The following is a 26,450-nucleotide window of genomic DNA, read 5'->3' as shown; positions in this document are numbered from 1 at the left end:
TGGCAGGTGATGTGCTTGGGTAACCCCACCCTGTCCTGCTCAAAGACCCTGGTTCACCATAGCTTCTGCATGTGGTGCACCCGAAAATCAGCATGTTCTTGGCTCCCTCAGAGCAGCCTTGCCAAGGGACATGAGATTCAGGCTTATTCCCTGAGCCTGCTGCTCCCTACAGCAGCTCTGGCCCATCACAGAGCTCTTGCCAAGCATGGTTGCATGGCTGCTGCAGAGGGTGCAGCATCACACCAAGGTGATCAGTTCCTGCTGCAGGTGCACAGGGTCCCAGGACCAGGGAAGGAAGCATTAGGAGAACAATCAGGAGTAGTAGTACTACAGCTATCCAACCCAATTCCCAGTGTGACCCTGAGGCACAGAAGATGGTCACAAACTCAGGAAGTCTAAGAAATGGGGGATTAGGAGAACCTATGCAGACCTCCTCTTTCCATTACCAGTGAAATAAGGAAGCCTTCACAATTTTTTCCATGCATGGATTTATTATGAAATCAGATATTTACGGGCAATCATAACAGTTTCTACAATAATAAAGTTTAATACTTTAAATTACTTGGGAAGATTCCACACATCCTCAAGTACTTAATTTAGCATCTCTATTATTCCTTAAGACAAGGTTTTTTACACCACACAATAAAAACATGAAAGTATTTCTGTTTTCTCCTATGCTTCAAATGTACAGCTTCATGCGCTGCAGTCTTCGTCCTCACAAGAACATGCTGTGTGTGCATCAACAGTGTCCTGCATATCCTCTGACTTCTGGTCAAACTTCGTCTGCTTGTCTGTCAGGCTGGTAGCTGAATCTGATGGGGAACAAGAAATGAAAAGTAAACAGCTTACTTCACAAGTAGTTCTGCAAGGTACAACATTTACCAAACACTAGTCATTAATTACAGCAGGCTTGGCTGTTCCTCACTGATTTACATATTTATATTTGTCTAAGTCACACAGAGATGTTCCAGGAAGCCCACTTCATTAATAAGCCAGTTTTACCTTGAAAGCTACTGCTTCCATACAGAATTTTATTAATGATACATTTAGGAAAGGGTATTATGATCTTTAAGAAAAAACCTTGGAAAACAGATACAGTTCTATGCTCTATATAACCTATATCAACTTCATCTAATCTCTTATCATCCATAATATACCTATAGAAAATAAATCCTCCTATATCACTGGGCCTGTGTGCAAGAATCCTGTCCACACTTGTCCTTCTAGTGCCTAAATCAGCTCAGTGAAATAGGATCACTTCCAAAGGCAGTGATATCTAAAAAATGCAAGGCAAGGATGCCTGTTTCCGGGTGCTGCACTTGGCCATGTATGGCTCAATCTCCACAGGCTGCAGTAAAAACTTTTCAGTTGAATCACCTTGTTGACTGTGCTGTTATCCTGCCCTTACCTTGACAGCCCTAAGCACCATGAAGGTGAATTCAGTTTAGATTTTAAATTCCAGTACAAGGAAAACAAGTAAATGTACAACAGAAAATCATCTCTCTCACTGAAGGAATGTTTGCCTATTAATAAAACAGGGAAAGGGCTTCAGTCAATAGGACACTAACTCCACACCTACTTATGTCTATGTTATATTATTCACACTTTTCAAGTGGAATGACTGAGTCAAGTCACAATCTATTTATACTTTTGCTCAGCTCCTATCAGTAGGATTTTTGTTGACTTACCAGCAGGGAGACAGTGGAAGCCGACAGTGACTGGAGTAGTCTTGGTGGCAGAGCACCCCTTCAGGCAGCGCAGCACAGGCTCCGTGGAATAGCACTTGGACTCGACCCCGGTGAGCTGAACCGTCTTCTCGAGCTTCACAAAGGAGCGCCGCAGCTTGCAGGCTGCAACAATCATGGGGGACAGCTTAAGTGCTTACAGTCAAAAGCTCCACACCTCCCCAGAAGGACCCATCTGCCAACACTGCCAATTTGCAAGCAACTTCCCCTCTGTGAAAACAGTGTTTTGATCATAAATGAAGCAGCTCTACAGTCTGATAAACCTTTCAAATCAGCTTGTTAGATATGGAGTCCTGGAAAGCTAATTTCAAATGCAACTGGTCTATTTCTAGATCAGGATGTAGAAACATAGTCTGAGGTACTTTCTAATAAACATTTTTCAAGGTAAACTTGCTTAGTGAATAGCTGTCAAACCACATGTTAAAATGTTGGATATTCAGCAGTGGAACTAAAGGCAAGATGTCTGGCCAAATAAAATTAATCCCCAAGGAATTGCATTATTACCAATGTCATTCAGACACAGAACTGTTGCAGATAGAGAGCAGTCATTGCTGCCAGCAAGTAACATCAATCTCATTTTGGATTCCCAGGACAAACAGTTACAAGTGAGAAGCTAAACAGACCACAACTTATTCCTAGCTATAAGTTTTATATCTTCAAATTTCAGCAGTTTCCACCATATGTTAAAAGGAAACAGAATGTGGTCACTACCAGGAATATTATTGTGTATGGGTATGTAAAGCAAGTTTGTTGCCCAGAATTTGTGACAAAAACGTGGAAGAATAACAGTTAATGCAGAGATAGATATGTACAAGCCATCTCCAGGGACTGAGGATGTCCTTCCCACAGGACAAGTCTCTACACATGCAACGTGCCTGTTCTCCTCGAGCACTGTGGTGTGATGTTGCATCATAACCTCAGCTGAGAGCACCAGCACACCATAAGATCCTAATCTGCTGAAAGACTTAAAATGCAGGGGTTTTATTTCAACCGTGTAATTAAGTCCCTGGAACTGCTCATGTACTTGAATGCTTTGCTTGACAGGTTGCACTGGTTCAAAAACCAGGTGGTCAGCCATGGTAATAACTACTAATCCCCATCTGATTTTTTGATGGGCCAATTGCTGAAAATTGATGTCTGGAAAATGCTGTTGTACTTAAATCAAAGAATTCCATGTGAATTTTATCCTCTTTCTGATCTTCTTCTAAAATGCTTCAAAACTGAAACAAGATTTTTATTCATCTTGTTTTTTGAACTTCAACTAAGTTGTATATTTTGGCTTGTTTAACCTGTGATTTCTTATTTCTTTCTCAACTTGCAAGTAATTTTAATACTTATTATATAACTTAATAATGAATATTCTAATATGATTTTATTTCCAAAATATATACAGATTTAAAATTTTCTGAACAGATTCTATATTTTCTGAACAACTGCAGTAATATTATGTTAAATTTATTAGAGCTAGCATACCTCCTCTGCAAGGCTTTTCTTCCAAAATCCAAGAATGCCCAAAGCTCACTGCATCTTTAGCTACATATCCATTGGGCATCCGATATTCCTGTTCACATTCTGCATCATATTTTCCACACAGTCCACACATTTTCCCTGCCATCCATAAGGCAACTTGAATCTTGGAGGAAAAAGGAGTGAGAAGTATTTCAAGTTAAAGAAAAGTAATACCTGTGGAGCACATTTTTGCTATGCAGGTCCCTTCCAGTGTAAGGTAATGCACAAACATTTAAAATCTCTTTGATAAGAATTCAAAAGGGTCTGACAGTCTGACAGAGTTGCCAAACTCCTGGTGAGCTGCAGCATCTATAACTGCTACAGTCTTTATAACCTACTGTGCCAGTCTAGGTTGTTGAGCTTTTAATGCTCTGGACTATTAATATGCTGAAGCTTTTTTCTGGTGGCTGTTTTGATAGTACAGGTACAGTTTATTGACCTTTTATGTTCCAGCTTCATATTAATTTTAGTGCAGACTTTAAACTACTCATTTATCTAAAAAGAATGGCTGAATTTTTGCTGTTTTGAAGAATTATACAGCTGTAAGAACAGTGCTCAGGAGCTGAAAACTCATTTTTCTTGCAAAGGCACTGCTGACTCAGCGTGTGTACACTCACAGACTCGCTTCCCAATACACACCTGTACTGCAAGAACAATGTACTTTTGTTGATCAAAGGTTCTCATTTCTCACACTCAGAAATAAAGAGTAGGACTCTGCAATCCTGTAGCATCGTCTTCCCTTTGAGGTTTTTTTGTGCTCTGCACACACTTCCCTTTGCCAGTGTACACTCTTGCATTCATACACACAGATTTAAGGGAATCCTATGGGAATTTCTTAGCACCCAATCTTATGAAGAGGAAGAATGATACCCTGAATGTGTATCCATCAAAGTACAATTTGTCAATGCCATAGGCTGGGGCAAGAAGTACAAGCCCTTGATTTTCACTGTGGATCCACAGAGAAGCACCTAGAAGAAAAAAACAAAACAAAACCAGACCAAACCTAGCTTCTTTAAGCAAGAAAAAGAGCAATGTCATGTTTCTGGAATTTTATTTTCTTCAAAATTCCTCAGTTACCCTACTCAAGAAACAAAACATAGAACAAAGCAAAATAGAAATGTGCATATATAGAAACTAGGTGTTTGCTAAAGGTTGGAAGACAATGTTAATGATCACAGATTTATTCTTTTTTCTTTGGGTTATTAACATATTCACATTTATGTCTAGAAGTTATTATTGAACTGTCTATAGTATCTGTGTAGTTGTGCAGATTGACAAGGCTCTGAGTACACAGTATTGGAATATGGAAATATGAGGAACACCATGACTGTCACTGGAGCCATTTCTAGCACAATTATCACTTCCCAAGCACATAACAAATAGGACAGAGCTCAGCACTGGTATATGCTAACCCAATTTCAGCAAGATTTAGCCCAATGCATATATTGCAGCTCCTCTGTCAGAATACCCACACTATATATAGCCCCTGACTACACAGCACAGGATGAAACAAGGTCTTCCTGTACCTTTCACAGAAACAAACAATCTCTGTTTTCAGAGAATCAAGCAGGTTGTTTCACCACTCCTCCATACCTATCCCTAGCACAATGCAAGCCAAATTTATACCTACAAATCAAACTGGGAATAACATCCATATACAAGTCCTGTGTGGTGAATTTTAGAAAAGCTCTACTTCAAAAAGTTTTAATCAAGAAAAATTTGATCGTATAACCAAAACACTTCTCCAATTTGGAACTATAGTAGTGATGTACAAAAAGGAGGGATCTTCATGTTAATTATATCTTGATTATTTAGGCTACTTCAAGAGCTTCACACTCTAATCAATCTTTCTAAATGTTCCAGTGCAAGTGAGTAAAATACATGTTCTTAAATATTACCTTAAAACCAAAGAAACACTTATTGAATACAAACTGATCAAATCTCCTTCACAGATTCCTTCTCTTTCCTTCTTTCTCCTAAAACATATGTGAAAATTAAACAGCATATGCTGCATCACTTACCAGCAGATGTCAATGAAACATTTGTTGGGCTCTCAGCGCCATCCACCAGCAGCTTCACCCATCCGTTCACAGGGAACATATCGACTTCACTGTCAAGGACAAGAGTGCTCACAGCCAGGCTGGGCCACATTCACACACATACAATCACAGAGGCATTTTCCTGCTCACTAAATATCAATGGTCAGAGCACAAGCTCATTTCAAATGCTTAAATTACATCAGGGGTATTCTTGTCACCCGAGATGCAGGATAAGAACATCAGCATCACATTCAATATGCATGGAAAATAAATAAGGGGAGTGCTGAAGCCCCATGGGCTGCTCACTGTGGCAGTAAAGCTCAGATCAGAGCTCCTCTCATGCTAAATGTGGACAATGAGGTCCCTCATGCTCCCAGCATCTGGCAGAAGTTACTTACTGATTGCCAAGCTTGATGTTGATTGCTTTCAGGTTCACAGCTTCTTCTACATTCCTCATCATCACCACGAACTTCAGGTCAGAGCTGCAATCCTGAGCCAAGATGTGGTAGCAGTCTGCTGGCATTGTGTAGTTAAACTGAACTTCATTAAAGGTTGTGATCTTGTTGTAGGAAACTGAGCATTGAGCTGGTTAAAAAAAAAATGCCACTGAGTATTTGCTTTTCCATGAGAGAAGGCCATTAAATGTTTTTGGGTTTTTTTTATTTTTAGTGCCATATTATTTTAGCTTTGTATTTTTTCCATTATGTGATATTTTCATATGCTTTACAGGGACTTTTGGCTACTAAGCACCCATAAATTCTTAAAAATTCATATAAAATATGTTTCTCTATCAAACAAAAAATAATTGCCAGAAACTTTAAATGTTATCACTTCAGATAATTAGTATCTTGATCCCTGAAATGTTGATGATTTCTGTACTATATGCACAATATTTTCTCCCAGCTGAACCATTCTCATATTATTACAGAACATTTCCTAATTAAATGGAGATAAACAATGCCAGCAAAATCAAGAAGGTGTCCAAGTAAATTGTGAGACTGAAGTTGTCATGCTTCTGAACCCCATTAGACTCTGACCTTTCAAATTCTCGAGCACTGCAGAAGGAGCTTCAGCAAAGACATTCCAGATGGGAGGCTGCAGCTCTGAAGCTGGTATCCTTGGACCTACAGGAAGTGACAGGGGAAGCCTCATGGCTTTTTCATAGAGGGTAATCTGAAAAGGAATTTAAAAACACATTCAAAATGCACCTGTGCCAGCAAACAGGTAAGATTTTTTTCCTATTTCTTCTACTTCTATTGCAAAGACTTTATGTGAACACAACTCATCTGATTCATTGTCCATGAGGTTTTTCCTTTTGCTCAGTTTTCTCTCACAGCGTGAGAGAAATCATTCAAGTATTATTTGGGAGAGAATTAATTACTGCCTTTCAAAGGTGATGAGGTGATCACTTATTCAGATACTACAGATGGAAACTCGTGTCCTTATGAGTACCCACCTGTCTCTCTATGAACAAAACCACTATATAAATGTCCTTTTATGAAATATTAAAAGGTTGGAAATAAATAAAAGTAGTTTTCATTGTTTGCACCCAAACTGATACTAATTTAATTTTTCTTTCTCAGAATTGGCCCACTGTAATTAAACAGTCACACTTTTCTACTAGGAAAAAAATAGAAGAGTGATAAAAATATTTCATAATTACATCAGGAAGCTTGATAACAACATCACATGTCCTTGGAGAAGTTAGAGCCACGATCACCCTGGCTTGTCGAGAAGGGTTCTTGTCCGTTTTTTCAGAGAACCCCAGCATAAATGCAGCCCCAGGGACAAACTTGTAAAACCTTCAAAAGTTCAAATCAGAAAGATCTGGTGAGATGGAGAAACAAATGGCTGCACACATCCCAACCAGATTGTCTCACATCTGTGTGTAAGTAGCACAATAGTCTTCAGGATCCCTGATTATATCCTCACACCCACACTCTGCACTACTGTTCAAGTGTTCAGCGAAAGGAAGGATCTGTTCCTCAGTTTTCAGTAATTATGTCCAGTATAAAGAATTAATGTACATTAAAATAAGATGTAATCCCATTCAGCTTTTACATCCAAAGGCTGTACTTGGACAGACCAGAGAATAAAATATCAGCGAGCACTTAAGCCACTAGAACCTTGTGTGCGGATGCTGATTTTTCCCAGTTGACCGCTATTGTGAACAAGTGTCACAAAAGACTAAATCCTCACCATTCTGCTGTGGATTTGATACTGGAAGGAACTTTAGGCCACTCCAGTTTCACTTGTACAGCAGGGTGGGCAGCAAACCGCCCAGTTACCAGCTCAGATGAAACCTTGTAGTCCTGGCAATTCCGTCCCCATTTCAGGTAAGCCTGTAATGCAGGAATAAATGGTCCATTTTTTAATGCCTGGAGCACAGTTTTCCTGGGATCCATATATAGCTGTACAAGCTAGTTTTGAGCCTTACCACTGCCTTGTGAGCATTGAGGACTGAAGCATCAGCACAGAGCTTCCACTTGCTTGAATCTGTGAGGTTTGACACAAATACCTGCATCCGGGGCCTGATGGAGTCAATATCAGCATATACCACAAGCTGGAGGCCTCCTATCTTCTTATCATCACGGATGCCATGAAGAAGAACAGCTAATACTGGAGTTTTAACATCTCCCAGAAACTTCGGCTAAGAAGAAAGGGGAGAAAGTATGCAAAGCATATAATTATAGAAGAGTTACCATGGAACATTTTAGATGCAAGATCTAGATGGATAAATGAAAAATAAACAACTGAGCCACAAATATATACCAGCATATGTGTCACACATATATACATGCCTATAAAACCTCGTGCGTATGACTTTAACGTGCACGTGCCTCTGCATGCCAGATGGATTTTATCACTGTGTTTATATGAGCCAAAATTTGTGCCATTTCCTGAGCTACAGCTGATACCATGGAAATATTAATATAATTAAAATACAGTAATGACTATATGATTTGGGCTTCATTGTTAGTATCCAGCCTGTGAATAAAAGAAAGTGGTTCAGTTTGAACAACATCAGCTGTCAGTTGTATGCGTCACTCACTCCCACAGCAATAACATCCCCCAGCTCGTCTCCTCTTGTTTATCCGTCTGGATCTTATGTTGGCTTTCTCCTCACACTTCAGCTGGGAGTTCTGTGGGACAATCAGGTTTTGTGTTTGTACAGCAACCCAGCACAGAAGATAATCCAGGGCATTTTCTTCAACATCAAGAACCTCTTCCCCTGGAGCACAGCCTTAAGTGCACTATGACCTTCAGTATCTTCACTCCATCATTCTCAAGCCTGTACACATCCAGCTGGGTGACAGAGAGGAGCCCAGGTTCTCCATGTCTCCTCTGGAACATGCCTTTGTCTGAGGCTGCTCGGAGCCTTGGCTGCCATCGCCAATGTCCTCGCACTGGCACTGCAGCACCTCAACCTCCATCCAGGCTGCAGAGGTCACAAGATCAGTCTCTGCAGGCATCTGTTGGGTGGGATTCCCATGAGGGAAGGGTTGTACTGCAAGTAAGAAGGATCCTCGGTGGAGAGGAAAGAGCATGTGGGAACTATGGTGCATGTCTTGACTGATAACCTGAGACTCGAGAGGCTGGCATTTCTCCCTTCCCATTATCCTAAATATACAATTGCTGTGAGTGCACAGCCACTCTGCCATCATTCCAAGCTGTCAAAACCCCCCTAAAAACGATGCAACTAACCCATGAAGCTCGAGATGAGGCACGACTGGATCTGGCAGAAGAATGTGAGCTGCTAGTCCGGTCATCTGGGAGTTTTCTTTTTGGGAACTGCAAAAAAAAACCAAAACAAAACAAAACCACAACATGCTTAAGAGGGTAACTTTAAAGCATGCTTGAAGAAATTGCATGAGGCAGTGCTGAACAATGCTCTCTCTCATTGCACTTGGAGTTGCTAAGCTTGTATTCCAACCCTGAGTAGCTCAGTGACTTGCAATAGGCTATTTCCTGCTTAGTATGTAGGATCTAACTCAGAAAAATCTTGTTTGCCCAAACACATCTGACTCCTCACAGTCCATAAGGACCATGTCTAAATGAGACTTCCCCATATGAAAAAAGAGTGGACCAGAGAAAGTATAATTAAATCAGCTTCTCACTTCAATATGAAAGACCAGAAATTCTGCACCAGCTTGATCAACTGGAGGATAAACTCAATGGAAAGGAGCATCTGAATGGACAGCCACTGCTGAAATGCTACTTTTTGAGGAACACAGATATCAAGTACACTGCTCTGGCTGGCTCATGCCCTAGTAAGAATCTGCTCAACCAAAATACTATAAGGTATCGTCCCGCATTTGTCCACGTCACTACCCTCGTTGTGTACCTGCAGTGATCCCAACCAAGTGATCAAAGCCAGTCAAATGAACCAAGCCTCTGATGGTTCCTCCAAAGTGTGCAGCTCCAGTCTTTTTCATTGTTTTGGCAGAGACTTTGCATCTCCTTTGCAGAGCCACAAGTGCCTTCGTGTGCACAGCACAAAAAGGAACACAGCTCTCTGTCTAAACGCATTTCAGAAGAACCAGCACGGTTCTAATGTTATCAGTACTGTAATTTTCTTCAACAAAGACAACAAGTTGCCTTTAAAGTCTCCATTTGACTCTTGACAGATTCCATACTTCTTTTACTGAGGAAAGAAAAACTCACCTCTTGTCTATGTGCTGATTTAAAGCGGTACTGATAAATCTCATGAGCCTCCTTTGAAAATAACAAAAACAAGAGGATTAGAAGCCTCAGATGAAAAGAAATGCTGCAATTATATTGAAGTCTAAGCACTGGGAATTAAATAAGAAATTTACTAATTATCATTCATACATAGTTCTGTATTACTAATTATCATTCATACATAGCTCTGTATGCTTAGACACAAGAACATAATGCAAGATAAAATAGTTCATATAAAGCATTAATGTTTCTACCACAAAATTAAGACAGAAATACACAATGTTTATGGGCAGTAAATTGTCAAAAAAACCCATTTCCTGGCAGTAACAAAAGTTTCAACAAACAACTGGAAACTTTTGAGATGAAGTAGACATCTGTGCCAATGATTGCAGGTGTGTTTGTAGAATAAATTTTGCAATTTTATGTTGCTAAAATTTACTGTTCAACCCATAATGCCCTGAATTGTCATGCAAGGCCAGCCACCATCAGGAACATGATTCACAAACATTAGCAGCATCAGTCGATTTACTGACAAAATTACCCAGATTTTGGAATATGCGCTGCTGCTGCTGCCACCTTCCAGATGCCCTGAATGATGTTCATGGCTATGGTGGCTCAGTGACTCGCTGCTGCTGCTGCTGCCATTCACATACTTTGAGTGATGCCCATGGCTATGATGACTTGATGACTTCCTGCTGCTACTGCTACTGCTCCCACTGCTGCTACTGCTTCTGCTGCTGCTGCTACTCCTACTGCTGCTGCTGCTACTGCTGCTGCTACTCCTACTGCTGCTGCTGCTGCTCCTACTGCTTCTGCTGCTACTGCTGCTACTCCTACTGCTGCTGCTACTCCTACTGCTGCTGCTCCCACTGCTTCTGCTCCCACTGCTGCTGCTGCTGCTCCTACTGCTTCTGCTGCTGCTACTGCTCCTACTGCTCTTGCTACTTCTGTCACTACTGCTGCTACTGCTACTGCTCTTGCTACTTCTGCTGCTACTACTACTACTCCTGCTACTTCTGCCACTGCTACTGCTGCTGCTACTGCTCTTGCTGCTTCTCCCACTACTGCTGCTACTCTTGCTACTTCTCCCACTACTGCTGCTACTCTTGCTACTTATGCCACTACTGCTGCTGCTCTTGCTGCTTTCATCTTTGTTTGTCGCTTGCTTTTCTTGATCATTCTCATCTTCATCACCAGCCTCTTTGCGACGAGGAGAAACAGCAGATGATGAGGAAGAGGAGACAGCTGAGGAGGCAGAAGATGAGCTGGAGGGATGTTTTATATCAGGGTCTGCCCCAAGCTCTGTTAGCACAGTGTTTTCTTTCTTTGAGGGTTGCTTCTTCTGGTGTCGTGTTTTATTTGCAACCTGCAAAAACAGTCCAAGAGGTGCAAAAGAAAGAATACATCTGGTCCTGTGTTTACAAAGTAAAAACTTCTGTGGCTGTCAGACAAGGCTGGGTTTTCACACCAGCCTTTCAAAGAAAAACCACCTCCCTGCTTCACTCACTGCAGAACTTGCAGAATTCCCTCAGATCCACTCTACTCAGCTGAAATCCAGCCCAGCACAGACCACCTTGCTGGATGCACCCCATAAGAGCAATCCCTCAGCATGGGGCACTGGCACCTTTTAAACCAGCCCCATCCTTTCTTTGCCATGCCAGCTTTCCACACTGAAGTTCAAATTCTTGCCCTTGTTCAGGGGAAAATGCTCCCCACTGCCATGCTCAAAGTCACTTGCCTTGAACACATTTTCAATGCCTAGAATCTTCTTCAGTTTAGCTTGAATGTCCTCATACAGAGATGATTCACCCTCTTCCTCAGACTCTGAGTTTACTTCATGAATTATTTTGGAAGCTGCTCTGGATCCTGCCTGAATCTCCACCTGAATTTTGTCAATATCAGCATCTGTTTCAACTACACAACAATTGCATGCATTAGAAGGTTATAGTGTTTCAAATAGCACTGCCAAGCCTAAGATGCTTTTACGTGGGATCAAGTATTTTTTACCTGGGATCAAGACAATTTTAGCTTCATGTTCTCCAATGAATCTGTGCAAATATGTATTTTTTAGGAAACTGGCATCTCGTGACTTTCTGGAAAAGCAGAGCTGACACCCAAGATGACGCAGTTTGACGCAAATGTCTCGTTTGTGAGCTTTTCTTCCTGTGATGTGGCGAAGATCCTCTTGAGAGGTATAGGCACGTTTCCTTGATGTGCTGTCAGCTTCTTGCTGCATTAGAGATGAGTATGTGAGTACCACTGGGAGTGTGTCATAGGCAAGAGTAAAACTACAGACATCCATTACAGAGAGGGTAAGTATTACTATATAAGCAAAAAGAAATAGGTTACCCTTGTGAAATCTTCACCAGAAGCTCTATCTGATGATTTGAAAGGCTCTTCCACAATATTTGATGAAGCATCTCCTGGGAGAATTGAGGTTCTCTTTTCAACACCTAGCTCTCCTAAATTTCTTGATACAGCAAAAGCCTGATGTCTGTTGAGATATGTGCAAAAAAATGGTGAATTATTCTGACCCTTTGTCTTTGGATTAAATGAAATACATCCCTGTCAGTATCATGTGAGAGCACAGAGATAGGATATTTGAACACAGGGATTGTATGTGAATTTAGAAATATAAATATTATTGAAAACAAATAAGAGTTCATTACAAATATAAATTTTCTTATATCGCAGGAAGTTTTCAAAATCTGCATCAATTTAAACAAAATTTCCAAAACAATAAACAATACATAAACAATATAAACAGTATATTCCTTCAAACATAAAAATCAAAATCCCTAAAAGACAAAAATAATAAAAATAGTAAGAACACACAAAAATGAACAATTTAATATAAAAATTACACTGCTAAATAATTTAGGTATCTTTTGATTTTTAGCTACTGTATTTTTCTTGCTCATGCTTTATCCCAAAGGTTCTGCTACATGCTGAAGAGTCACTCTGCCTATCTAGAAACCTCTATGGGAGGTCAGTCAATAGTGAGCTTTGTCAGGTTTCAGCAACATGAAATATTCTGAAGTAAGGGGGCCGTACCTTCCGACCACTATCTCAGTTTCCTCATGGCATGGATTTGTTTCAATCTTAATATTTTTCAGCTTCATGTCTATCTTGGCCTCAAACTTTGTTGGCACTCTTGTCAGGACCTTGCCTTGAATTTCCACAGCTTGTTGGAAGTATTCTGTGTTGACACCCATTGTTGCAAATTTCTGTATGTATAAGCTGAAACAGAGTGCAGCAGTCAGGTGTAAGAAAGGTGCTCTTTTTACCCACGTGGTTCTGCCTTCTCTTAAAAACCTCCTTCACATGTAAAGCCTTAGAAACCTGCCATACCTGGGACTTATGTCAGAACGAATCTGCACCGTGGATTCAAGCAACTGTGAAGGTCTGAAATCTCCAGTTAAAGGGGGAGTTATTTTTCCATCAACTGCAAATGCAAGAACAATATTTAAACATGGTAAAAATGAAAGGAGTCGAACATAAGCCAATGCAGTTTTCAGCAGGAGGTAGTATTTTTGTTAGTACAACAAATATGACTGGAAAACAAGACAGACTTTGGGGTACATGAGACATTTTATGATTCTGAAGAATACTGAAAATATATAGGCAGATTGTTCTGTAGGCAAAGGTTCTGTTGCAACATATTGAAAATGGAAATAAAAATATACTCAGAAAATGAAGAGCTGGCCCAAATTGAAAGTTTTGTAATTAGTGTAACATTAAAATTTTAGAAACATGGGGAATCAGAAGACAGAATAAATGAAGGGAACCTGGCTAAACAACCTCTGCTCTCCAATCTTTCTTCACATCAAGTGTGAACATCTTTCTTGTACGGTGGACCCCAAACCAGACATTGTACTCCAGATGCAGCTGCAAATGTGCCAAATAGAGAAGGAAATCATTGCCACACTGGTTCTGCTCTTGCTTCTGCAGCCCATGATGCAGTTGGCCTTCATCACCACATGAGAACACTGCTGGTTTATCGTACCAGCTTGTCCTGGCCTTCCTGCAAAACTGCTCTCTGTCTAGGTGATGCCCAGCCTGTACACTTGCATGGGTTACTTCATCCCAGGTGAAGGACCTTGCACTGCCTTTGTCAAATTTCACCACACTTCTGTCAGGCCATCCTCTCCAGCATGTCAGGCTGCCTGTCAGTGGCAGCCTGACCCCCCAGTGCAGCAACTGCTCCCACTAACTCAGTGTCAATATTGACACAGATTTGCTGAGGGTGCCTTCTTTTCTAAAACTCAAAGTTTTAAAAAAGGCAATGAACAAGTGCCAACGGCAGAGGAACGTTTCTCGTAACAAGTCACCAACTATATTTTCAGCTGTTGATTACCCTTGAAGAACAGCAGTCCAGACAACCTTCACGCAGTTTGTAGCCCATCCATCCAGTTCACACCTCCCCAACTTGGCTACAAGGTTGTTATTTAAAAAAAAAAAAATACACAGAAAACACACAGAAGGGGCAGAGCTGCAAAGATATTACTAAAGTAAACTAACAAAAAACCAAAAACCAAGAGCAGCAAAGAGTGGATACATGGGAGAGCACCAGTATTCCTTATGTGGTGTCAGCAGATACAAGGGAAAATTTTGCCTAATTTATATCTGCTGCACAGCACACAGTGTGATCACTGAGTTAACGTCTTGATGAGGATTAGCACTTGCATATTTAGTCCTTTAAAACAGAACTCCCACCTCTTTTCACAGGCCCTCTTCTCTCCCTGCCTTAACTTTACTAACAGTTCTCTTTTTATTGTCTTCTATTTTCTGCTCTGTTTAAATCACCATTGAATCCTGCTTAGCTTGTGTGTGCATCTCTCAGGAGTCACCCCCTTCTGCCCATGTCTGCATCAGCTCCTCAGGCAGCTCTTGGGTTTTTCTGGCCTTGAATGTTGTGACCTCTCTCTCTGGCTTCCCAAGTTCTCATCTCACCTTTTCTGTCTTCAATCCATTCAAAGACAATGCACAAATCACTGCATCCAGCTTCTCTTCAAACATCTTCACTGCCCCACTCTCCAATACAAAAACTAGTTATTTTTTTTTACTTCCTGGCTTTCCACTTCTTTCTCCAGCCTCCCTCAGCCCCTGTCCCTCTCACCCCCTGCTCAGAGCTTGTACAGCTGATCTCCCACTTCCCAGCTCACCGCTGACTGCAGCCCGGGCCAGAGCAGTGATGTAGGAGCTGTATTCCAGGGGCAGGCCCGTGCAGGTGGGGACGATGTACCGCAGCTCTCCCAGCCACACCGGCTGTGTCCACTGTCCCGCAATGCCACTGCGCAGTTGGCCAGCCAGTCTCTTCAGCACCGTGCTCCTGTCAGCGGGTTCTAGAACAGCCTGCAATAGAACAGAGATCCAGGAGGTTGGGATATGAAAGTGCAATGCTGTCCAATATTGCAGAGAAAAGTAGGGGTTCCTGGTACCTTCACAGCCTGTTGTAGGACTTCCTTATTGATGTTGACGTAGGCCAGCTCTTGGCCAAAGAGTTTAAAGTAGGCTGATATCAGGGGAGTTTCTGTTGGCAGCTCCTTCCATCCCAGCAGCTGAGGAACCGAGAAAGAAACAAGCAAAGTTTCTTAATGCAACCCTTCACAAATGATAATTCATCCAGGTGACTAAACCCATCACTGCCCAAGCTGCCCTTTTCCTTTCTAAAATTTCCAATTGTAATAGCATGAATGCACTAATTCAGACTTTCTTCCACCATTGAGATGCCTACAAATGTTTGGTATTCCAATACAATAACATTCACACACAGGGTCTGGGCTGTTAGTACCACCAAACCCAGTTTGAAAGCACAGCAAAAAAATAATCTTTTCTCCTGAAGACAAAGGCATATTCTTGTAAACTAGGTGAGATAGATGAAGCGAGGGAGTAGTAAGCCTGCCAGGCATGTGACACACCATGCTGCAATGCCTGCTGCTCCCTTCCCCTTCTGTGCTCCTCCTGGAGCCGTCTTTGAGGTGGGGAGGAAGTAAAGCCAGAGCAACAACTGGCAGAAGCTACTGCAGCTGTGGCAGATGTCCCCTGCAGTCCCCACTGCATGTCTGTCCTTCACAGAAATACTTGAGCTCACTCCCAGGAGAGGAGTTTACCTCCTGAGACAGGGCTTTACTAGAGAAGCATCACTAAATGCCCCTTCACATAACACACACGTTGTATTACTGAAAATACCTACAGCTTTTCCAATCTCCTTTATCTTTTTGTATGTGGAATATTCAGCAAACGGGATATTTCGTTTCACGATGACATCTGTGAGGCCTTCCACACGGACACCAGCCTACCAAAACAGCATGAGAAGGAGCAGTCTGAAACATGCTTACAGAGAGGAAACTTTGTGAGCAGTTTTAATTTTATTTATTATTGTCTCAGGTAAATATTTACCTCCACCAAATCAGCCACCGACCCTGCAGAATATGCCATCAGCTTGGAAATTATTGCTGATGGGAACATTGTTCCTGGGCTGTTCATAACAAAGACATCTCCAGCAGCACCAACTTTATAGTTATCTATGGCAGAAGGAAACAAGAGACATCTTTTTTGTCACCATTCTGCTTATCATTCAAGATCATATTTCTGCAGCTTTTTCCACTGCCAACTGTAAGATCTGTCATTACATAAAATCTAACTGTTTAGGCAGAAATTATTAAATGGCTACTCTAAACATGTGAGTCTCACATTTAATTAAATTTCTCACTGAAACAAAGAATGCCATATTTCTCCAAAGGACTTAATATTTTAAGAATGGATTTCTGAAGTGAAAGTTTCCTGATCACTGAAGCACTTACTCACCAAAGTAACCACCAATACGTATGACCTTGCTGTAGCGATAGCTCAGCCTGTCCAATTTGGGGGCCAGCAGTTTAAGGGCAATATTGCAAGCTGAAGATCTAAACAAAATGAGAAAGGTAATATTATCCAGAAATAAGCTGCACCCTGTCAGTAAATAAACTGACTTCAGTTGTCAGCACATGCAGAAGAGCACCTACTTTGTTCTGTCTCTACTCACATGTTGTACGTGTACGGCAATCTGCTCTTGGACAAAGCCTTCATGTGGGAATACACAAAACTGGCCACTTGCAAATTGCTCTCCTTCATGGCCACATTGGCAATGGTTGTTATTAAGGGAAGGGCAGGCCTTGTCTCAAATATAACAGCACAAGACATCATCCGCACTTCGGGGGAAAGAGACTCGTCAGCGAGGATCTGGATGAGATATCCCTGCACCTGCAGAGACAAAACAGTGTCGGGAATTACCAGTAACTGAAACCATTTTGCAAACTGGATCCACACCTAACCCACAGGCAATATGGGAGAGGAGATCATTATCCCTGTAGAAAGGTTTCCTGATCTCTTTTACTGCTGGGTTCCATGTAACTTTATTAATATGGTTGAAGGGGCCACAGTGGAACAGCCCCACAGAGGCCCTGAACCTGAAATAAACATCCATTGATGTATTGAGTCAACCCATGACAATCAAAAAGGCACCAGTGTTGCTTTGTGCGCTACTGACATTCAAGTGTCAGTGAATACCTTTGGAAGAAAAAAATGTAGATAATAAGACTGATTCATTCTTTGAAGAAACTCCACTGACTCAGTGAGTATGCTTCACTGTTTTAGACCAGTTTTAAAAGGGTTCAGCAGTTCACCAAAGGCAGTCTGAGTGAATGGTTTCTCATATAGGTCCTCTACCTAACCCACCTGAAAGGCAGGAGTCTCGCCTACACTTTCTGTGACAGCAACCTCAGTGTGGGGTCAGTGGTGACTCATCCAACCTCAAGGCAGGGGTCTAAAAGAGGCAGAGTAATGCCAACATTTGGCCTAGGAGTTTAAGAGAAAGTGTCTCTCCTCCTGACTATAGAGGCATTTTAAATTACATATCTGACTTTTAGGTGTCTAAGTGTCCACTACATATAACTAGCACAGGACTTAGTTGGCTATGATAGATGACAAAAGCAACACGGCTGATATCCTTCTGGAAGCTTCCTACTGACTAATTATTGGTCCAGCTTAGCAGAAACCATCAGCTAAATGTAAAACTGTACAGTATTGTTCTTAAAAATAATCTTTTTTTTTAAAAACCATGCTGAATCTATACATACAACACCATTAAAATCATTCCCCTTATGGCATATATTCTGATTCATTAAGTAGGGAAAACCTACCAGATCCTACTTACTGTTCTGCGGTCCTTCCAAGCGATTTTTCTCAAGGCCATTATGGCATCAATCTGGATGTGGATGGGGATATCAGAAGCACTGGATGAAAATATGGGAAGGAACTTCAGGATGCGCTTGATGCTGGCTGGTTCTCCCATGTTGCCAATGCACTTCAGAGCTAATTTCATTTTCTCCTCACGGCCTCTGCTGATTGCTTCATCTGCCAGGTCATGGATGGGCTGTAAACAAAGCACAGTTCAATCTTCTCATTGTACTGTATAGACTGTCCACAGTGTCCCCCTTACCCACTGAAAAGCCTATCACAATATAGCAACTGGTTTTAATAAAGTCACTCAATGGTGGTTTCTCTCAGGATTTTACCCTTGCAATGTGAAAACTATGATTTCAATGATGAAGCAAATAACTACATTGATAAAGTGATTTGATGTCTTTGTTCTGAAGAAAACCTACAAAATGTGTATTTATATTTCCAGTCACCATTTTTATACTGTATCTTAAGAGAATTAAGCTAATATAATGAACACTACTAAGATATTAAAAAAAAAAAAAAAAACTTGGCAAAAATCCACTCACCTGGAGAGCTTCTTTAGGACAAGCTGAGGTCTGAGAACAGTATCTATTCACCACAGAACTGTATCCCAAGCTGGCAAGTTGTTGAAGCATGGGATTTTTCTGGATTCGAGAACTTGTCACTAAATCCTGTGAAGAAGAAAAAAATTAATTAGTTAGTTAATACAGTGCTTCACAAAGCGTTCAGTGCAGGAAAATCACCAGATCTTATTTGAAGGGATCAATTTCAGAATGATTACTGTTCTCATCCAAACAAATGAAAGTAGGTTGGAGACATTATGTTTGGAAGCTTCACTTAGGTGCTTAATTCCCCACTAGTTTATAAATATGTTAGCTTACACAGCTACATTTTGATTTTCCTCAACTGAACATAACACTGAAAACATTAAGATTATGGATAAACATCAACAGAATATCTCTAGAAAATTGTGCAACTCAATTATATTAATGATGCATTTTCACATCATATCCTCTTTTCCTGTTTAAGAAGAATATTGACTAGAGATGGCAAAAATTCTGTTCAGAATAAATGGTTCATTATTGTATCAACATATTTGATGTTTGCACTAATACTTTTTCTGCAGCACTTTCCAGTTCATGGACTAGCTTGCAATTGAAAGAGCTGCTCAAGTGACATAACACACCAATCATCATTTGTTTCAGAAGTAAGTGATTAAAGGGGACAAAGTTTTGTCTGTAGAAGGCATGACAGAGCAAACTAAATTAAACTAATTCCCAGCAAACTAAAATGGGAATTAATCACAGAAGCTCCCATAAGAGAAGGGCTTTATATCAATACAGAGAAATGAAGACACAGAACTCTCCTCTAATAAATGTTATGACAAAAGAAATTAATGGGTCAACATTTGCACAAAATTAGTGTACACTAGAGGAGAATGCAGTCTCTAATGTACTTAATCACAGGTCATTGACTATCATTCCTTTCGTTGTGAGACAGGAAAGATTCACATGGCTTTACTCACTGCTGCTATTGGAACAGTGTGTTCATCAGCTTTTGTTAAATGGAGAGCAAAGGGAACACTTAGAAGAGCCTGAAGGTAGCTAAGGTCATCACTGCGGATTCTGCTCTTAATGAATTTGAGTGCTTCTGTGGTGCCTGTCGCAGAAACTCCACTCAGCAGCCATCGCCTGCAAATAGATTTTAAAAAAATCCTTCTTTTTAGCTCCCAGTTGTCACAAAACCAGAAAGGTTTCTTAAAGGTTGATACAATGAAATACCTGTAGCGGGGTTTATCTGAACACTGTCTCCAGATGGACTCCAGGGTGTCAGCGCTTGCTGTGCGGCAGAGCTGGACGAGCTCCAGGAAACGGTATGGAAGATCATCGTGGAAATCTTGTTGGTTATTCAGGACTATGTGTTGCAGTGTTTCAATTATCTGTTACAAAACACAAGAGAGAGGGCATACATAATTACATTCTTTGGAATTTATGATCACTATTTTTTTTTTAAATTAGAAAAGCAATTTGGAAAAAAATACTCTACCCGTTGTTCAGGGTTTTTTGTCTTGATGAGCTGCACTGACATCTGTGGCAGTACTGCTGGGAACTGGTAACGAAGGCCTCCATAGTTCTCCATGGAGATGTCAGGGGAGCTCCCCCGTTCACTCCTCACTTCAAGCAAGGTGAGTTGTTGTCTGTCAAGAGACAAATGTCACAATCTCTCTTCACCCATGCACCTTGTTTGTTGGTTCAGTGATACTGTGAAGGTATCAGTTTTACTCTTTAATAATCTTTCTTATCAAAATAAAGCCTTTTGCTAATCAATAAAGCCTTCTATCTGGAACAAAATGGTATTGGAGTTATCTACAAAGAAATTGTTTCTGAGGAGAAGCAAAATTACTGTCTGCTGAATGAGAGCTACTGACTGTGTAATGAATGATCTTATTTCCATGTGCACCACCTTCCTCCTGACACTATAAATTAGCCCCTTTTCAGGACAAACAGAGCAGTAATGTTGCATTCTTATAGTATAAGTGAGCAAAAAAGCTTTTCTACTTTTCTTCCATGCAATTGTAATGCCAGTAAGTTTGACCAGGGTACAAAATAAAGAATGCTTTGCTGAGCTTTTAGGACTGTGGAAGTACCAAGTGTGATTACCTCTATTCAACTGCTGTGGAGCTCAATTCTCATTTCACTTCAACTGGGGGTGAAGGGGACTGATAGAACCTATAATTATTCTCATTTTGTGAAGCAAGCCCATGTCCCACCTACTTTGCTTCTGTGACAGCGACACCAGTGGGTTCACTGAATGGTGAGATCTGATACACCTGCTGAGACACCACCTCTGTGATCAGGGTACCACTGTCTGACTGCTTCAGTTTGTAGGAGAAAGCTGCAGTCCCTTTGACGATCCTTTCTTTCTGTAGGAGGAGAGGGACCCAAAGAGTGAATGGGAACAGCATGGCCATGCTTGTAATTAGGAAGATCTTTTCACATCTCACGTACCATCATGTCAACAGGGCAGGGATAGATGTAAGCCATTCCAAGACTCTTCACCACTTTTTCCTGGCAATTGTTTTGGTCTACAGTTTTGGTAACAGAGACTCGGCTGTTCTTCCTGTCCTCCTGGATGACATACCTTGTATGGCAAACACCTCCAATTCCAGCCTGGCAGATGAATACAGATGATGAGACTTCCCAATTACATCAGGATTTCACAGTGTGAGAAGTTTTACTTACTGAAGATTATCAATGAACCTGTTACTATTACATACAATTATTCCTACTGAACTAAAAAATAGGCATGTGAACAATACTCAGGGGATGGAGTTTAAAATTAAAAAGTAATCAATTAATGAGTATCAACAATTAGCAAATAAAATGTATCAAGTAGCTGTATTATGGAAGCCATATAACAAATAAATTCATAGCTAATAATTTTTTTCTCTGAAGAACTGTATGTTAAGACTTAAAGACAGATGTCTTAGGAAGAATTCACCCCAGATAATTTGTTCAACAGACATGCACACATTTTCTTCTATATGAATGAAAATCACCCTTTTCTTACTACAAACATTCAAAAGTAGATGCAAACTCAAAGGAAAAGTAACTAAAGAATAAATACAACCTTTCAGCAAAATACTTCTAGAATAGAAAGAAACACACCTCTTGCAACTCATACACATTCTGTGACTTTTTAATGGTTATCTGTATCATGTTCAGTATTCCTCTCACTATGTTAATGCAAATATCAGGGCAGTTTTCTGGGCCATAAATGTTTCCAATCCGTCCACTGTTGTATTCAAACTTGAAGGACCGGGTAAGGCATGAGGAAACCATCTGAGTGATTTTGGAAGATCGAGTGAATGGGTCCCTGGGCCAGATGCCATTGTATTCCTCGAACTGTGGGGAGCGGATCTGCGAGGAAATTAAGAAACTTAAGTGAATAAAATTGCTTTGATACTAAATATGCAAACAGATTAGAAGAAATTAACAGAAGCAATAGTTAGATACTCTTTCCTTCCAAATGTAGGCTTAGAAAGTCATACAACAATTCATTCTTTTGTCGCATGGTTACACTATTGTAAAACCAGTGCAAACCCTGTCGGCTCAACAGTACTATTTTATCTTACAGAAGCAGTTAACACATCAAATAAAAGTCTCCCTTTTTGTCAGCCTCAAAAATATTCTGCTTTAGACAAAATTTAGCATTTAAAAAGCTTATATAATTATAAATGTAAAAAATTGCAGTTTTAGAACACTTCATTTTACTTCATTCTTACACAATTTTTTTATTTATTTAAAATTAATTTCTATATTTGCTTCATATTTGTGAATTGTTTAAATCAACAAAATATTTCAACAATTAACAATATATTTATAAAGACTGAGACACTATGTAAATAAGAAGCAATTTCAGTAACTTTGGCAAAGCTACTGCCAGCTTAGGTGTCTCAGAGCACAGGCTGGTGCACACCATACAAGAATTTCGAGACAAAGGCTATAGTGTGAAATGCAGCCCCTAGCTCAAAATTTTGAAAGATCTACAGTTCAATACAACTGGTAAGAGCTGTCACTGAATTCAGTATTCCAAAAAGAACCTCTGATTTGTAACTGAATTAAAGGGACAAAAGTACATTTCTGAAGCATATTTATTTTGAATTAAGTCCTATCACTGCTGATGTCAGCAGAGTCATGATTTCACACATACAGATGTTTTACTGCATTATTCAAACATTATTACATGCTCTTTTTTGATTATTTTCATATTTTAATCTTACCTATATCATGTACCACTTTTTATCTTTAGCTTTTATCGCTTTTTAAGTCTATGTTTATCAGTTGCCTTCATGACGAGGATTTTACACACCCAAGTCCTGCCTTCCCACAGAAGTTAGAAATGTGTGCTAAGGCTAGAATCAAATCTTAGAGCAGGCTTAAATGTATCGAGTTAGTTTGCCATTTTCTAACAGAACCCCCAGAAACTGTATTTCCAGTACAAAGCCGTGAGGAACACCTGCTACAAACAACTTCCACATCAAACACAGGTAAGTGACTCATCACCTCTGAAACTGCAGCTTGCGGATCATTCTCTGATATCTACAGTGATAAGTCTCTGGTTGTGTTTCCTGCAGCTTTCCTACACGCCAGACCAGCCAGATGCAATTACAGATGTGGTTTTTAGCTTACTGTTGGCACATTTAGGAGACACAGTACCTTGAGGATGTAGGTGTTCTCCGACAGCCCACTGATCTCTAGTTTGCTGCTCAGGCGCACTCCGGCTTTGGCTAAATTCTTTTCCTGAAGCCCATTCAACACCCAGCCTTCATAACTGTAAAAGTAGCTCTTTCTGCTACTGAATCCAGGGTCTGTGGGAAGTAACAGCCATTTTCACCATACTTGCAAGCATGTTCTAATAAATAGAAATAACAGCAAAGTCACTGGAAAAAGATTATAGAAGGAAATTTACTTACCAATGTCAAACTTCTGACTACCTGCAAAAAGAGATTAAAGGACAGGTAAGCAATGTTCAATCTAGATCCAATCACTGCCACTGAACTTAAAAAAAAATTTGGGAAAGAAAGGTGAAGAAGGGGTATGTAGCCTTACCTACAAGAGTGAGCACTAGTGCAAGTATGATTCCCCTCATAGTGAAGGTGAATGGGGCTCTGCCAGACATGGTGAGACTTTTATGGAAGAAAGCTCAGGAACACGTGGCTGTGTTCTGCTGAATTCTCAAGTTTTTTATCAGTTTATGTAAACACTTCCCTTTTTGCAATCATACTTTCTCTTCAGATGGAATAATGGAAATCTAGTCATACCTTGGCATCTGCCTGATTATCTTATAAGCCCTTTGCTGAATTATTTAAAAGTTTCTACTTATCCTAGTAAATTTTACTAAATCATTTGCAATAATTTTACAATGAACATATTACTTCATTTCCTGGGTTGTGTCACAGCTGGCTGCTGATATTTGGTCCTGCTATAGATTAGGTTGATTTTGCCCAGGTTATGGTGACCTGGCACCTGACCCAAACTGTTATCTAGCTGATAGCAGCCCAATTAAGAGTACGTATCACACACTGACAGTGCTCTTCCTCTTCCCTCGGCATTGGTTACAGCTAACCCTGCAGACAGCAGACAAGGACAGATATCCCATTGCTATTATATTCCTATGTGCACCAAAGCACATTCTAAAGAAAACCTATATATATGGAATATATAGATATTTATTCAAATAAATCAGAGGATCAGTGTGTCCTTTCAGCTCTGGTCACAATGACCAGGAATATTTTTTAAATGAACAAAGATTTCATAAGCCATCAGTAAATATTTTATCTTTCAAGGTAAATGACAGCCAAATCTGAACAATTAAAAGCCACAGACACTCCTCCCAGCAAAGCAGAGGGAATGGGAGTGCAGGTCAACTAGAACTTTTGCATTTCCTAAGGAGTCAATCACAAAATGCAGCTGAATTACCTGAGCAGATGCAGGCTTGCAGCCAGCTTCACCATCAATTTACAGTGAGAGCCCAGGAACACATTCACACAAGTGTTTTCTGGAAACCTCAGGGCCATAGAGGCAAGCAGAGACGCATAAAACATGCTTGGCTTGTTTGAGTATGTAAGAGATTGGGGGATTGACCAGACTCATTCCTCCCAAACAAGTGACACAGCCTTCCAAAGAGAGCTGGGTGGCATCTGGATCAACAATAAAAGGCAAGAAAAATGCACAGGGGCTTCCAAGCTGGAGGATGTTTCTGGAGGAGCAACTTCAGGCAACACAAAAAACTGTAGGCTTCAAATCACACAAAAACCATGAATCTCATTCAAATTCAACATCTATGACATACTGGTTAATCAGACACTTTATTTCTACTCCCACAACTCCCATAGTTACATGATTAACCACAGGAACGTGCTTTGTGGCAAATGCTATTTTAACACCCACAAATGAACACTTATTTCCTGTTTCAGCAGTTTCTACATCATCCATTAGCAACTGCTGTTCCTGGGTTGTCAGTCCCATAGGTTTTGACTTTGTCAAACAGATTCCATGGGGACTGTAAATCTACCTTAGGTTGTGCAAACTCTATTTTGGGAACTACCACCCAGCTCCCTGCAGAAGACATTTGAGGTGGAGGGGTGGACATTTGCTAGAAATGTCTCCTTTTTCATGATACCTATCTATAGTGTTCAAGGGAACAAGTATGTTTTGTGACTCAAGGGACAAGCTCTTTTAAAAAGCAGTTATTAATTTTTTATTGTTAAATATTTAAAACAAACTTACCTGTTGTGCATTCCAGTTAGTTATACATCTTGTACAACTCAAAACTTCAATAAAGAACCATGAACACTGTCAGTGTGAAAACTACAACAAAATATATACCATGGGAGTTCAGGTTTTTACTACAGTGAAAGACTGTAGGGCATAGTGAACATTAGATATCAGATGTATTGTCTGAAAACAATAAATAAATCATCATATAATCTGAACACTTCTTTTGAGGTCAACATTTCATATCTTCTCATCAACTTCTCTTTCAAATCAGAAAAAAATCTAAAACCAAGATGTCTTACAAGGCTTCCCAGACAAAAGCTTTGTGATAACTGCAAGTAAAAAAAAGCTGCACAAGTAAAAACTGAGCTAATTCAGCATGCACAGCATTGCCACTATACTGCGTATCCTTCCCTTTTCCTTTCAAGAATAACCTGTTTTTATTGATATTATCTAGATGTATCAGTTACCTTGACCTGGTTGAAATGTACCTGGACACAGAATAAGCACAGGAAGGAAAAAATCTACAATATGGTCTGATTTTTCTTTTGTCCTGCTGCAACTGAAATAGAACATGCCTGCAGTATCTGGTTGGAAGCACTTCTTCAAACTAGGAAGAAAGCTGTTTTGTAGGGAGAAGGTTCTCTCAAAGAAAATTTCCATTTAGTAGGTTTTTTTGCTATACAGTCTGTATTGCAGGAGCTATATTGTATAGGCATTAACCACTGGAGATGAAAGGAAAAAAACCAAATAGTTCCAATATAATCCTGGAAAGTAAATACTCATACCTAATCAGACTGATTTTTATGGTAAAAGCACTCTTATCACAGACTGAAAAAGAAGCAATGAATATTGTATTTAAAGATTTTTGTGAAACACCACAGTTTAAGAGAACCACTCATCTTTTCAACACCATGCATGGGTAGCTAACAATAGCTGTACTGTAATCACTTGCTGCCAGTCTCTAC

At 40.3% G+C, this 26,450-nt stretch overlaps 1 protein-coding gene across 1 annotated transcript; it reads right to left on the bottom strand.

Annotated features, from left to right (window-relative positions):
• Positions 1-484: 484 nt before the first annotated feature.
• On the bottom strand, positions 485-23,884 carry LOC138114075 (vitellogenin-2-like). The gene is made up of 36 exons (XM_069023165.1): positions 23,815-23,884; positions 23,679-23,699; positions 23,422-23,573; positions 21,871-22,122; positions 21,211-21,372; positions 20,977-21,125; positions 20,249-20,399; positions 19,984-20,141; positions 19,728-19,893; positions 18,748-18,873; positions 18,174-18,392; positions 17,004-17,221; positions 16,787-16,884; positions 16,379-16,503; positions 16,173-16,274; positions 15,418-15,537; positions 15,142-15,331; positions 13,328-13,421; positions 13,031-13,216; positions 12,326-12,470; positions 11,984-12,206; positions 11,715-11,890; positions 11,125-11,342; positions 10,518-10,980; positions 9,959-10,009; positions 8,999-9,085; positions 7,731-7,943; positions 7,493-7,635; positions 6,957-7,095; positions 6,331-6,466; positions 5,692-5,878; positions 5,276-5,364; positions 4,125-4,222; positions 3,219-3,378; positions 1,689-1,850; positions 485-812 (listed from the first exon to the last, which is right to left on the bottom strand). Exons 1-36 carry the CDS (start codon positions 23,882-23,884, stop codon positions 694-696), a joined length of 5,568 nt encoding a protein of 1,855 aa, XP_068879266.1. The 3' UTR covers positions 485-693.
• Positions 23,885-26,450: the final 2,566 nt, after the last annotated feature.

The sequence above is a fragment of the Aphelocoma coerulescens genome, chromosome 8 (genome assembly GCF_041296385.1).
Source record: "Aphelocoma coerulescens isolate FSJ_1873_10779 chromosome 8, UR_Acoe_1.0, whole genome shotgun sequence".
In the NCBI taxonomy this organism is placed as follows: domain Eukaryota; kingdom Metazoa; phylum Chordata; class Aves; order Passeriformes; family Corvidae; genus Aphelocoma; species Aphelocoma coerulescens.
This window is presented reverse-complemented; position numbering and strand designations above follow the sequence as displayed.

What these genes read in the sequence shown, in the direction of transcription:
- LOC138114075 (XM_069023165.1), bottom strand. Translation starts at nt 23,884, where the DNA reads ATGTCTGGCAGAGCCCCATTCACCTTCACTATGAGGGGAATCATACTT. An exon ending in ACTAGTGCTCACTCTTGTAG is followed by an intron (nt 23,700 to 23,814) that starts GTAAGGCTACAT and finishes CTCTTTTTGCAG; the next exon opens with GTAGTCAGAAGTTTGACATT. An exon ending in ACTGAGATAGTGGTCGGAAG is followed by an intron (nt 12,471 to 13,030) that starts GTACGGCCCCCT and finishes ATATCTCAACAG; the next exon opens with ACATCAGGCTTTTGCTGTAT.